Here is a 13,416-nt window from a genome sequence, read left to right as displayed (position 1 = left end):
AAGAAAAATAGCATCACAAGACAAATTCGTAAAAAGTTTTCTGTTTTCAAGTGTCCCGAGGTCCGCAAAAGATCCCAGCGAATTGACACTGACTGATGGATTGCAAGTGCACAACCGTTACTGCACCCTGGAGCTGGAATGCGTTTGTAGCGTGCAGTTGGACATACTACCACCGCCGGCACGCAGTGGAACGGCCCGGTACTTACCTAGTGATTGGTGAGCTATCCATGTAGTAGGCGAAGGACAGCACGGTCAACACCGTCACGATAAACAGCGCCGCAACGCAGACGCGTATTTTGCCGATATAGCACCGGGAGAGCACCGGGAGGCAGGGTACCCAGCTGCCACCGCAACTGCTGCTGATGCTTCCACCGCCGCCGCCACCGTTGAAGCTGGTGAGGCCCCCATTGCTGTAACTACTGCTGGTGAGCCGGCTACTGCGATTGCTACCGTTGCCGTTCAGCGTGGGACCGCCGCTACTACTTCCGCCGTTAATTCTATTTACACTACTTAAACCGTACACGGTGCAGGACGACTGCATGGCACTGGGATGATGGTGGTGGTCGGTGGCTGACCCGGCGTCCAACCTGCTGACTCGCAGGCCCCCACCACCACCGTCGGTCACCGTTTCGCCCGATCCGACCCCCTTCATCATTCCATCAGCTGAGGCAAGGGTTAGTGTAATGTTTTCGTTTATTAGCTGCTGGCCAGCACCACCCACGCCTGCCGCTGTGTGATCGGGCGGTCCAAAACCGTTTGCTGGCAGCAGCCGATGCTGATCGTGTGCTGCCTTGGACTGCTGACGTGCAGGTGGCGGTCCTCCGGTGGCCGGATCTGACCTTCCACTTCGGGCCCAATTCTGTGCTGCTGGATATCGCTGCTGCTGCTGATGGAAGTTCCTGCCACTGCTCTTGCCGAGAGTGCCTAACGCTACCTGACCGGCTGATGGCAATTGACTGTGCGTTCCCACGTAAAGGTTCTCGGTGCTGGTCGACGGCGAGGATGTGGCACTCCATAGCTGCACCGTGGAGTCCGATGCTTTCATGATGAGTCGTATCCACCGCCTCGTTTCGCTTCTCCGCTTCCCCGATTCTCAGGTTCTAGCACGTCCGAATATGGGTGTATTTTTTCTCCTTCCTTCACGCAATCACGCACTCAGACACACACGCACGTCTCGTCACAGTGCGGTGGGCAATTAAAATCACCAGAGATGGAATGTGTCGCGAGACACGGTGCGCCCGATCCGATCCACCTCCCGGGGACGGGGACTTCGACTTTACCCAAAACTAAACAGCTATACTAGACGTGCGCTCTCAGGACTGGCACCAATGGCGTGGAGGTGGTTCTTTCTAAAACAAAAAACAATGGCCCTTTTAATAGGTTCCGAAGTGCACTTCGGCCACATGGTTCACTCCCGGACCACTCGGGCCAGGCTGCAGGGTGGGATTGTTTACGTCTTTTTCACTCCCTCTTTCGCGTTCGTTATTTCCCGTTCGCTTGCATCAATCACGTGCATCGAATGCACTCGCGCGGTACGTGATGCTATTTGAGTTTTACATTGTACATAGGTTTCTGCTGCTGACGACGGTGAAATGCGGCAAATTCTCGAGCCCAGGTGGGATTCTGTCATGCAAACGCTCGTGTTGCTAGTTTGTTGCCGGAGCCGCTGCCGTTACGTTCGATGAGTGTGAGGAATTGTTTCGCGATTCTGCAAAGAAAAGGGGAGAGAATAAAAAGGTATTAATAGGCGAAAAATAATTGTAAAATTAATTCTCGATCACGGTGAAATTTTATGAGCATCGTAAAATGAATAATAGGCAACCAATTTATGACGATGAGATGTTTTGGTCAACACATTCCACACCCTCGTTGCGAATCGACCATCGGGATGGTTTAAAATTCACAAACAGAACAAACAGAAAACTATCGGACGAAGATATGCTAATGGGAGGTGGACCCACACCTTAAACTATCCATTCCGAAGCGGCAGGTAGGATTGGCCGCGCACGGCTAACTCCCTGTAGTGTGATTTGCATTCCAGTCACTCGCTGCCGCCAAGGTCAGGTGGTGGTGGGTTGACGATTTCCAGTTGTCACATAAAATGTGTTTGATAACTGCCGGAGACCGTTTGTTGCCGGCTCTCGGAACGCAGAACGCCACACCATTCCGGTTCGAGCGTTCCGTTTTCAAATGGTTCTGCAGTATTACTGTCCGAAGTGGGGGAATCGTTCGATTTCTTCCCTCCCTCCAACTGGCGAGGCGGGGGGATGCAACCCAAAAAAGCCAAACGCCGGGAAACAGGCAGCAATGGGATGGAAAATGGGATCGCTACGTGATCAGCACACGCTAAACACCGTTTGCGTTTTCCTCGTTGATGTGGGCGGGCCTGCTATCAGCGATATGACGTAGCGGTGACCGGTGACCGGGCACGGCTCAAACACCACACACTTCACGTCAGCCCACCAGCTCGGGGCAGCTCTGAGACGGTCGAATGGATGAATGTTAAATTATGGAACAGCGCACATATCCACCCACCTTGCGGCCGAAAACGGGCGCTGCTGGGGGGTTCGGCGGATCTAATGGCCAGTTGATGCCCGAACCGGACAGCTTTATACATAAACCATTAAAGGATATGCGCTGCCGAAGCGAATCCCGGAGCGGATCCAAAAACGGAACCCGCTGTCCGATGATCCGAGCCCGTGCAGAGTGAGAGGAATATAGACATTGACGATAATGATTGCAATCAAAAATTCAAAACAGTCTCCTCTCGGGCCGAAAACACAACCAAACACACACAAGCACAGAGCAGCGGACGCGACCAACCAAATCTGCATCTGGCGCCAGCGAAAACGCCATCCTGGGGTTCGGGAAGAATTTGGCGCGCTATTAAATAACCTTTGAAGGATGGCCGATACACACTGCCGTTAAATAATACCTTTCGCACGACGCATACCAAATGCACCGTCGTAGTTGGACGGGTTTCGCTTCGCATCAGTCACCGCATTAGCTCTGGGGAAAAATCAAAGTTTAACGAGTAGCTTCCAGGCAGCGCCGGCAAAAAGCTGAACAAACAATAAAGTTTAGGCAAAAGGTAAGGGTAACATCGAAACGTCTATACCAGGGGTCGGCATGCATTTCCTAAAAAGCATTATCCGAATGAAGGGGATACCTTAAACAATGATTTAAAGTTTTTAAACTGGCACCCTTTTGAATGGAGCTTCGCTTTTGAACTTTCTAAACAGTAAAGTTACATAAAACAGTAATAAAAGATAAAATGTTTGAAATTGTGTCGTTATGTTTATTAATCTTCTACACAATTTTTTTTTAAGTATCTTGGTTTTCCTGGCGTACCCTCAGTAATTAAAATAACTCAGCTTTGAGATGTTTTTGTATGTATGTTTGTTTGTTTGTTTATTACAGTTTTTTTTGGGAATTGTATTCCTTGAATGTAGTTATTTTGGATCCAAAGTAAACGAATTATTGCCGCAGGATATTGGACGGGACTCACGAGACTAGGAAATTTTTCGACGATCAATAATGCAAATACTATAGAAAAAGACTTCCAAAAAGTAAACGGGGAAGTCATCTGGTATTGACATATTTTAATCTTCATTCTTGTGAAGAAAACAAACCTGACGTGGTGAACAAATCCGTAGAAAATTGAAATTGGTTTATTTAACGAGGCACTAAAATGTTCCTTAGGGACAGATAAAATCAGTTGGTGGGCCGAAAATTGCCGACCCCTGGATACGGTTCGTTTTTTCCCGATTCCAAAATGGAGTTTCCTGCAGTTCATCGGTGGAGAATAAAACGCAAGGTAACTTTGGTCGAAAAACTTATCCCAACAGTCACTTAACATGGAGACAAACCATTGTAGAAAAAATAAAATAAAACAGTTCGGTAAACGGACAGGTTGTAAATTGAGAGAAGCGAAAAAACAATCTGCATGAATGAGTTACTTCAGCTGCTGTTACTTTTCGGTATTGTTTTGTTCTGCTTAGCCTTATTGGAAACTTTTCCACCCATCAAGGTGGTGTCACTTTCAGTCAATCCTGGTACCCGTGCCGGTCTCTAAGTCAATCAGCGTAATTCGGTACGACATGTTGATCCTTCAATGGGGCAGGGGAGATGGTTGCAAGATGGGTGAGCTTTCAATCAAGGAAAAGATGGATGGCTTGAACAGAAAATAAATAAAATGAACTCCTACGAAAAAAATACCACGAGCCGCAAGAAAGCAGGGTAAAATAAATTCGTCTGAGTTTTACACAAGATTGATAAAGTTTTACCGCATAAGCATCGTTAACAATATGGCCGTTCAAATTTAATTTAATAAAATATTTTACAAAAAAAGAAAAGCAAAACTAATGGAAAGCTTACATATTTTTCTCCCGAAGTAAAACCGATTTTCTTCAATGTTGTGCAAACAACATTTCAACGCATAGTGCCTCCAATCACAACGCATACCCGATTGTTGATTTGCAGTGATGTCTCGCCTGAAGCACCGTATATTTGATCCGACGACGACAACAGGCGCGCGCCGGTGGTGCCCACATGAGGAAAAATAGCAATCATCCCCATCTGATGCTCCATGAGCGTAAGGATCAAGCCATACCGCGACAATACAACTCGAGAGCGCTCGAAGTGTTCAACATTCCGAAAGATTTATTCTTGCTTTCTTTCGTGCGCTCATCTCCGTCCGTCGGGCACATAGCATATGACATGTTTGCTGATTGTTCCTCTTCCCTTCACTTGTCCTATCCGTTAACGTGGCAGTGTGTGACAGCCCTTTTCCCAGCTTCTCAAAGTGTTGTTTTTTACCCCGTTTTTCCTTAGCTAAGCCTCGGAAAGGAAAGGAGTTCACCTAACACAACCACAACAAACCTTCAAGCGCGCGCGCCTGTGTGTGTGTGCGTTAAACCCGGTTTGGTTTTGTGGTAAGTGCGAAGGGGGGGATGATTTTCTCCATTTTCTATTTACACAAAACTTTTCACCCCCGTCAACCTCCTTTTCAGCGATGTGAGTTTTTCTTCCCAACCACCGTCGGAATTGGTTTTGCAAACCGTCGGGAAAACAAACACATCGATTCCTTCGCACCGCCGCCGAGACATCAGCCGCTGGCGTTCCCAGTTTTTCCACCAAAGCTCCCATCTAATTCTTTCCACCGAACGTCCTTTTCTGCCGATGCAACATGACGAGTGCTTTTTCCAATTGAAACACTCTCCCACCCGCGCACGTTCCACGACAATTGTTTTTTCCCCGGCTTCCTCCATTTTCGCCGTCTGGTTGTTGTCCGGGGCCCTGTCTGTCTGGCTGTCTATCAGGATTCAGAGCCCCCTCCCTTCACCCCATCTTCAATCCCCAATTTTCCACCGATTGTTCATGCGCCATCGGAAGCGCTAAAGCTTCAGCACCGTTCAACGCCGGTGTCACTTGCGGCAACTTTTATTTCAATTTCATTTTCATCCACCTACGCACCACCACCACCATTTCCGCTGAGCTGGCGCGAAGTGGGGAAAGCTTTTCTCCACCCGGGGTGGGGGAGAAACGGACTTCCTCCGGGTGGATGTGAGAGGGATGGGATTATTTTTACTTGGCCCCTTTTTTCCCCTCGTTGTTGTTTTATCGCTTGCTCAAACAAGTTGTCCGCGACTTGCTCGCGTCATTTTTATTTCCTTCCGAAACGCAGCCGCCGTTCGCTGTTCGTTTGCTTTGTCCTCAAGGACGCTCCTGTTGCGCCGTGGCGAGCCGGTTGGGGCTTGGCTGGTGCCGGGTTTTGCCCACTTTCTAACATTCAATTTTGTTTATTTGTTTCTTTTTCATCTCGGACAGTGTTCACAGTGTTTTTTCTCCTGAGCATCTGGCCTCCCCGCAGTGTCACTTATTGGATTCAGCATTTTGTCTTGGGAGTGAGCTTTTAAGGCCGGTTGGTTGTGAATTTCTTACAAGAAACGTTTCTTTTCCTTTATTTAAAATTTTAAAAACAACTTAAAATAGCCACGACGCGTTCACGTGAAAAATAACAAAGAATGACCTTTATGTCACCCAGACTGGATGGGGAGCAAGAGCTTGCTTTTCCAATCAAAATCTGCCGCTGGATGGACAAAGTTTCGTAGCGTAGCGCAGTCGAACGCAACACCATGAAAATGCACTTTTTACAAAGCATGGTACTCATGAAAACTAATATAAACCCTTGTCGATATCGACGGAAAAAAATCCTTGTGGACAAAATACTGTTTTGCAGTGTTCAAAAAAAGATTACTTTTAAAATAAACTTCGTAACTTTGGATGTGTCTATAGTTGAAAATATTAGATTTTTATTGAGCACGGAAATACAAAACATAATTCAAAAATTGACTATTGTATTGTAAAAACATTGCAGAACACGTCATACCATTGACAGAAACAAAAAAAAAATGTTGTAACCATATATAAAAAAAAACTTGCATACGTTTAGTTTCACAATATTATTGAACATATTTGTTGTTGTTTTTCTCAAACAATCCATCGGTGGAAATCGATTGATACAAATTAAATTATAAATTCCCCATGAGCAGAGGGCATCAGAAAGACGAGTGGGACAGTTGGAATGCCGAGTGGATTAGATAACAAATTGCATTATTTACTGTTAACATAAGAAATGATTTATTTACAAATAGCTTTGAGTCTACATTGGAACGACACCCTTGGGGGAAAAGACGATTGATTATTGGCCAATAGAAACGGACTAGATTCATTATGTTGCATCCAGCTTATCAATTTAAATAAATCTTATTAAACATCCAAGCGTACACAGCGACGAGCATATAATGATGATTCCAATGCAAAGTTTCAAAGACCTACAGTATGTGTTTAAAGGGAGATAAAGAATAGGAGACATGGTTAATGTCTAATTTTATAATAATTACCGTTGTTCATGAGCATCTATATTAAAATCTTGGTATCGTGTTCCTCTACGATACAAACACATACACGTTTTCATAGAATTCTATTCATATACATCTGGGAGCCAACACTGTAAATATCAAAGAACGGAACTTTAACGAGCCACTGTCTCTACTGTTGTATCTAGTATCTAACTTTTCCGAACTTTTCAAGAACTTTTCTAATGAATCAACATGTTCCAGTACTAATGAAAGTAAGGATAATAAACATGATGTCATGGAGAACATCATGATATTGAGTAATTAAACTAATGAACAGGTACGTTCCAAGTCGATCTTGATATGTTGCAACTTCTCTCGAACAAGAAAACTACGATGTCGTTAATGTGACAGAGTGAGACTTGGGTCGTAGGACACACCCGACCGTTTCCGTTTGAGTATCTGTCTAGTTTTCTGATTTTAAGGATGTGTTTTCTTTCGAAAAACTTTCACTCCTCATTAGCGCATCGACTGCATCAACAGGGCACCGTGCTCGGGAAACTTTACTAACAAGGAACCGCACCAGGACCAACATTTGTACGACGCAGTTCCGATGGTCTTTTGATGTTGGCCATCGTCCACAAGACATAGCAATGAAGCAATGCATCTTTATGCACTTTCCAGGCGAAGAAAAGGAAACGACTGCGCAACGTGAAGTCAACCCACCTCGGCGTACAACCCTGGCATGAAAGGCGTATCCCTTCGTTCAAGGGAAGGATAACCTTCACAGTGTTGCCAGTGCAATCGCTTTTATTTGGCAAACACCGCCACTCTTAGCTGCACCAATGGAAACGCTGACGCGTGTCCTTTCGAGCGAGAGACCTTTCATGTACGGCAATAAGTCGACCCGTGGGTGAAAGTCTTGAAGACAATCACTACACCACCAGCTCACCGGAGGACCCGGGCAGCATAAGGTTAGCATTAAAGGTTACGGGAAAACAGTTCAGAGCCCAGCGCCGAGCCAGCACGACGGAAGCCGGGCTGCGGTGTTGGGCAAAATCTACATTCCATTATTCGCTTGAATCATAAATGAGTCCCTCATGAATAGTGCAACTGTCGGGCGGTCCCCGTTCGTTCGCGGTGGCAGCTGCGCTACGTTTGAGCAACAGGGATGCAGTGGATCGTTCCTCGTTCTAAGCATCATTACTTTCTGCAGAGTGTTGGTGTATAGCAAGAGGGTGGAATAAGAAAGTATGTAGCTGTGAAGTGAATATTCAATACACCGATCATACAACTCCAAGAAACAATCGAATAAAGAAAAATTGAAATAAAAAGAGAGACGTGGCACGATATTATACAAACAGGTAAACAGTTGAATGAGCAAATTTTAAGGTTAATTTATACTTTTTCGTTCTATTTTGCAAACATTTCTATCGATACCAAAACATCCGGAATCAAACACAATATTGTTATGCCGCAATGCATATTTAGTATTCTTTAGTTTAGAGCAGGGATGTCAAACATGCGGCCCGCCACTTCTTTGAAACAATACATCGAAAGTTTGGATCCTTGAGTATAGATTTCGTTTGAATAGCAAGATATTGTTTGTGAATGGCTTCACGAACTGTGAATTGCAAGAGAACTGAACGAATGTCAATTTAAAAAATTTCTATAAGAAAGTGATATACAACATTGATCTACATCACGCCGATATATAGCAGTTGACAAGAGCAAAGGTTTTACACATATTTTTGTAGACAAGTAAGTATATAGGGTTGAAAAAAACGTGATGAACTGCAAGAGCATTCTAAATAAAATAACAGATGTGGAGCAAAAAGTAACCTATAATATAATAAAAATAAAGGTGTATTATTACCTTTATTTTTCTAAAATCTTTAACAAAATGCAGAAGTTGAACTGGAACATATATTTAAATAAACTTGATTTCAATTCGTTTAAATTTGGAAAACGATTGATCAAGAAACCTACTTTTACTTGAAATTGTAAATTTTATAAAAAAGCTATATAATACAAAAACAAATGTGAAAGTGTAAAACATGATTGACTGTTAAGATAAAACCACACTGATAAGAATATATTTTCATCAATCCAATCAATTATACGTTTTGGCCCGCGAACCTATTTTGGGAGGAAATGCGGCCTGCGAGATCAAACGAGTTTGACATCATTGGTTTAAAGAAAAAAAAAAAAATTAGTCAGTCAGTTATGCAAGAAGTATGGAACTTATTCAACATGTATAAGATTCATGATTCTTAGAATTATAATTGATAGATAGATGACTTTTTAGTCATCTCTAAAAATTAAATATGTCGGAACCTGCTTCCTTTTCATTCCTAACGATAATTACAATAAAGGCTACGTATAGTACAATAGTTTACGATCATTGAAACAGGAAACTTCCATTGATAAAATTAAACAATTATATTGTAATTTTTTTTCTTCACTCGCATAATGAAAAGTTCATTCCATTCTCGGAAAACCCCAAGCACAGAATCAACGTTGGCACTGTCAGCAAGATGATGTAACAGCTCATTAGCCAAAAGTGCACAGGTTATAATTATGTATGCTTCATCATCGTCTCAGCAACGCCACCCCCCTCCCTGAAGACTCCCCTGCCCTCTGCGCTTCCTAATGAGGGTGTAGCGTCCGGAATCGAGAATGACAAAGTTAGCGCCGAAAGTCTTCCCATGCTACCGCAAAAGTTCAACAACGCTGACGGGGCCAACTTTCGGGGCGAAACGGCCATTGTTTCATAATCTCCTCCTTCTGCCCGGCACAAAGCCAACCCCGCCCCCCGGCTCAGCCTCCTTTTTTCTACCGAATGTCAACGTTGTGTGCGAAGGCGTCTTTTCGTCCGTCGATCTCCCAAACGAGAAGGGGGGGTCCCAGTTGGCAGTCGGTTACTGCAAACTACTTCCGCGCGCTCCGGCATGCACGTCACGTCCATTTCCGTGTTCGTTTGTCGCAATTGCAGTTTTACAATTCACGAAATATGGCACTTCCGACCGAGCTCCCCCGCCTCGCCAAGGCTCCTGCGAGGTGGCGAAAGTGTGGCAGCACCCGGGAGTTGTTCCGGGGTTTGTGAACCAACCATTTGTTCTTCCGTTTTCGTGAAGCAGACACAAACCTAACCGGCAAAAGATGGACATGTCATGTTGGTCTGTGCTCTACGATGATGCTCAAACCCACCGGAGCCGAAGAGTGAGGTCGTCTTCTTTCTAGTTTCAATTTAAATTCTCTTCCTTTGTTTGTCGGTATTGTTTTCCGCCACGAACAGCACCTTGCCCATTTGAACAAGAATAAAAAAAAGAAATAAGGTACACCGCGCGGAACAGTGAAGTAAGTCCAGGAACGTGTTTACGTCCAGCATTTAAATGTCAACCCTTCAACGAAACGCGGTGATAGGAAACTCGTTTGCGAAACCCCGTCACCAGCTGTGGCCTCCGGTGCAATCGTGCCCAACTTTTCCCGAAAGGACAACAACAGCCCCGTGCCGAAACGGAATCAGCTTCCCGTGCGACAAACCAAACACTCCCTCCCCCCTCGTGAGCCTGATTGCATCGTGGTTCTGTCAACGGTTGGGCACCTTTTCCTGGTAGTGTTTCCCACCCCAGGGCAACCAATATTCGAGCGCGTCCGCGGGAAAAACCCGAGAAAAAGCAGAAATCAATTACTTACGGTAGAAAACAAAACCCCTGAGAACGCGCCAAGTTTGAAGAGGATTCGACAAGAGTCACCGGAACGGAACTTACTTTAGAGTATTCCACGTGCTGGAGAAGCTCTCGGGAACGGTGGAGCAATTTTTCGTAACTGGCAGGTAAAATAAACTTTTTCGTTTTCGTCCAAACTCCTTAGCCCTCGTCGAACGTTGGAAGCGGAAAGGTGAGAAGTCGCGCTAGGTTTCCCAAGAAGCCGAGAAGGCATTTAGCAAGATAAACGATCAGTTTTACGCGGGGAACTTCTCGAAACTTGGGTTGTGGTGTGCTGGAGCTTTTATGGAGGGGAACTTTGGTCCTTAACGTAAGCCGGACATGGAAAAGTTCGTTTGGAATCGATCAAACTTTCCACAAAACAAAACTGTGGACGTATAAATACACCATAATGTCATTAATTAGTCAAAAGGAGGACTGTTATAACATTTCGAAAACGCTATTGAAATAAATTATAAAAAAAAGTTAAGGCATAATATCATTTTAACAGCGATTCTACAAACATGTTATGACCTTCCTCTAAGTGAATGAAACTGGATTTCAATTTATCGAATATCAGTAAAATAATAATGACATATTTTGGATTGGTCGCAGCTGGTCAAAATTGACCATAAAGGTATCTCCAGGGTGTACCTCATAATCGTTTATCGGAATTCAGAATTGATCATGTGCCATTAATCAAAGGATTGTAAATTATCGCTGCTGGTGTGGGGTTTCAATTGAATCCCATTAGTTTCTAATCTCAACTATTTTCATGAATGCCAGTGGCAAATATTGCACGAAGCATCTGTCCAATTTTAACTGACGCCTTATGAAGGTGTGATTAGAATCAAAGTTCCTTTACCTAAGTGAAAGATTATTTCGTTATGAAAACGTTTTTTCAAACATGAACTTCCATAGAACCCGGAAAGGCAAACAAGCCGATGATAGGAAATTGCTCCCGAAGGGGTGGTTTCACGACAAGTGCCTCGAAAATCAGCTTTTCCTAAGACATCCTCGTTAGGGGAGGCAAACAAAAACCTGCCGGCAGTTACTTCCACACGTTCGATTGGATTAAGACAGCGTGCGGAGACACTGCACCGTGCAACCGGAAGCTCTGGTGTCTTGTCGGTGCCGGTGGAACAAATAATGTATCCTTACTACTTCCGTGGCGGTAGCGAACTTCCATTTAGACCGCCGGGGTGCACTGGGTTTCCTGCGCAACAGCCCAGTACACCCGACGTTATCGGTTCGCTGGATTACTCTTGGATCGCGGATGTGTCCTCGTGCGCGCGTGGTGCACCGGAACTCGCGAGCAAAGAAGTGAACGTAAATAAGCCGTCAATATCCTGAACTCCGGAAGATACAACACACCGTACGGTAGTGTAGTTCCATTCCGCTGGAAAGCGATGCATTAACTTTTATCTCCCGGCAAGCTGTTCCATGTCCCTCTCTATTTTCTGGAAAATCCAACGGTGCCGAGGAACTCGCATCGCGATTCAAACGCCACCCGGACGGAGTCGGTTCAGGTGCAGCAGCAAAAGGAAACGAAAGGAAATGCTGCCGTGTCGTTCTGCTCCGTTCCACCGGGTAGACCAAGCGTGAGTAAATTACTTTACACCGCGCCAACCCAAAAGGAACCTCCTCCTGGTTTTCACCTGCCATATTCCTATAGACCTGGTTGTGTTACAAACAAGGAACATGTTCGGGGGAAAGTTGGGTGAACTATCTGCTTATCTAGAGCAGAGCTCCTATCTTGCATGGCAGAGCTAAGCTCGAGCAAGAACCGTTTCCAGCGCAGTGTGTCTTTCTCGCAGCCAAGTCATCCGACATCGACAAGCGACGCCCAGAAGACAGACTGTATTACATTTGAACAGATTCATCGCGAAGCAAAGGAATTTTCTTGCAAACAAAGGACAGAAAATGGCTCGCACTGGAATTAGAACAAACAGAACAAATCACCTTTTTCTAGAGAATTTTGTCGCAGGCATTTAATTTCAGGAATGACATATTCAATTTATCGTATTGTTAGACACTTTTAACACTGTAATCCTAATTGGGGTCATTTAGACCCCAACGCAGTTTTCGATTTGAATACCTCAGAAACGGCTGAATATTTTTACAAAAAATAAGGCTTTTCTTAAAATTCCAAAGCTTTCAGATTTCCAACAAAAATTTCAGTTTTCAGGACGTAAACTACCTATGGAAAATGTTAAAATCAACATCTTCAAAGTCAATTTGTGGCGTTATTTGATAACTTAAAAATATGAAATTATTTTTCAAAGGTGACCTAGTATATAAACGTTATAGCGCACATTTTTTTCTGAATTTACATAATACAGTCTGATGTTTTTAAATTTCGATTTACATCGTTCTTTTCTGCTTTACACCGAGCTAGCGGAATGATGAAATGGTACATAAAAAAATCAAAAACGCCAGAAGATCAAAAAGCCAACAAATATACTAAAAAGTAAAAGTTTACGGCTTTGCAAAAATCTTCAGAAATAGTGAAGTTATAGCGTTTTCAAAATAGGGCTCAAAATGACCCCTAAAAACCATTCGGGCAAGTTTCCAAAGCAATGTATTCTAGTGTTAAGAACATGTAATAAAAATAAAGTCCTGAGTAATTTACAAATAAATTGAACGCAACCGATAGTTTCATAAGTATAAACGAAGAACAAAGTGATGATATTGGGTAACTAGTACTCCTACTCCACCTTATTAATATCAAATGCCCACCTGGGAGAATTCTTTAATCTATTGTATTTCCATGCGGAAAACAACGCGATAGCTATGAATACCAACGAACTCATTCATTTCGCAAGCAGGTGATAGGGACATTGGAA

General features: G+C 44.0%; 1 protein-coding gene across 1 annotated transcript in view; it reads right to left on the bottom strand.

The window, feature by feature from the left end:
• LOC131265770 (bifunctional heparan sulfate N-deacetylase/N-sulfotransferase) overlaps positions 1-1,068 on the bottom strand; it is a 39,981-nt gene extending 38,913 nt beyond the window's left edge. Inside the window, exon 1 of the mRNA XM_058268078.1 lies at positions 207-1,068. Coding sequence (XP_058124061.1) covers positions 207-1,045 — 839 coding nt within the window. The 5' untranslated portion in view covers positions 1,046-1,068. The remainder of the gene's footprint in view (positions 1-206) is intronic.
• Positions 1,069-13,416: the final 12,348 nt, after the last annotated feature.

The sequence above is a fragment of the Anopheles coustani genome, chromosome 2 (genome assembly GCF_943734705.1).
Source record: "Anopheles coustani chromosome 2, idAnoCousDA_361_x.2, whole genome shotgun sequence".
Lineage (NCBI taxonomy): Eukaryota > Metazoa > Arthropoda > Insecta > Diptera > Culicidae > Anopheles > Anopheles coustani.
This window is presented reverse-complemented; position numbering and strand designations above follow the sequence as displayed.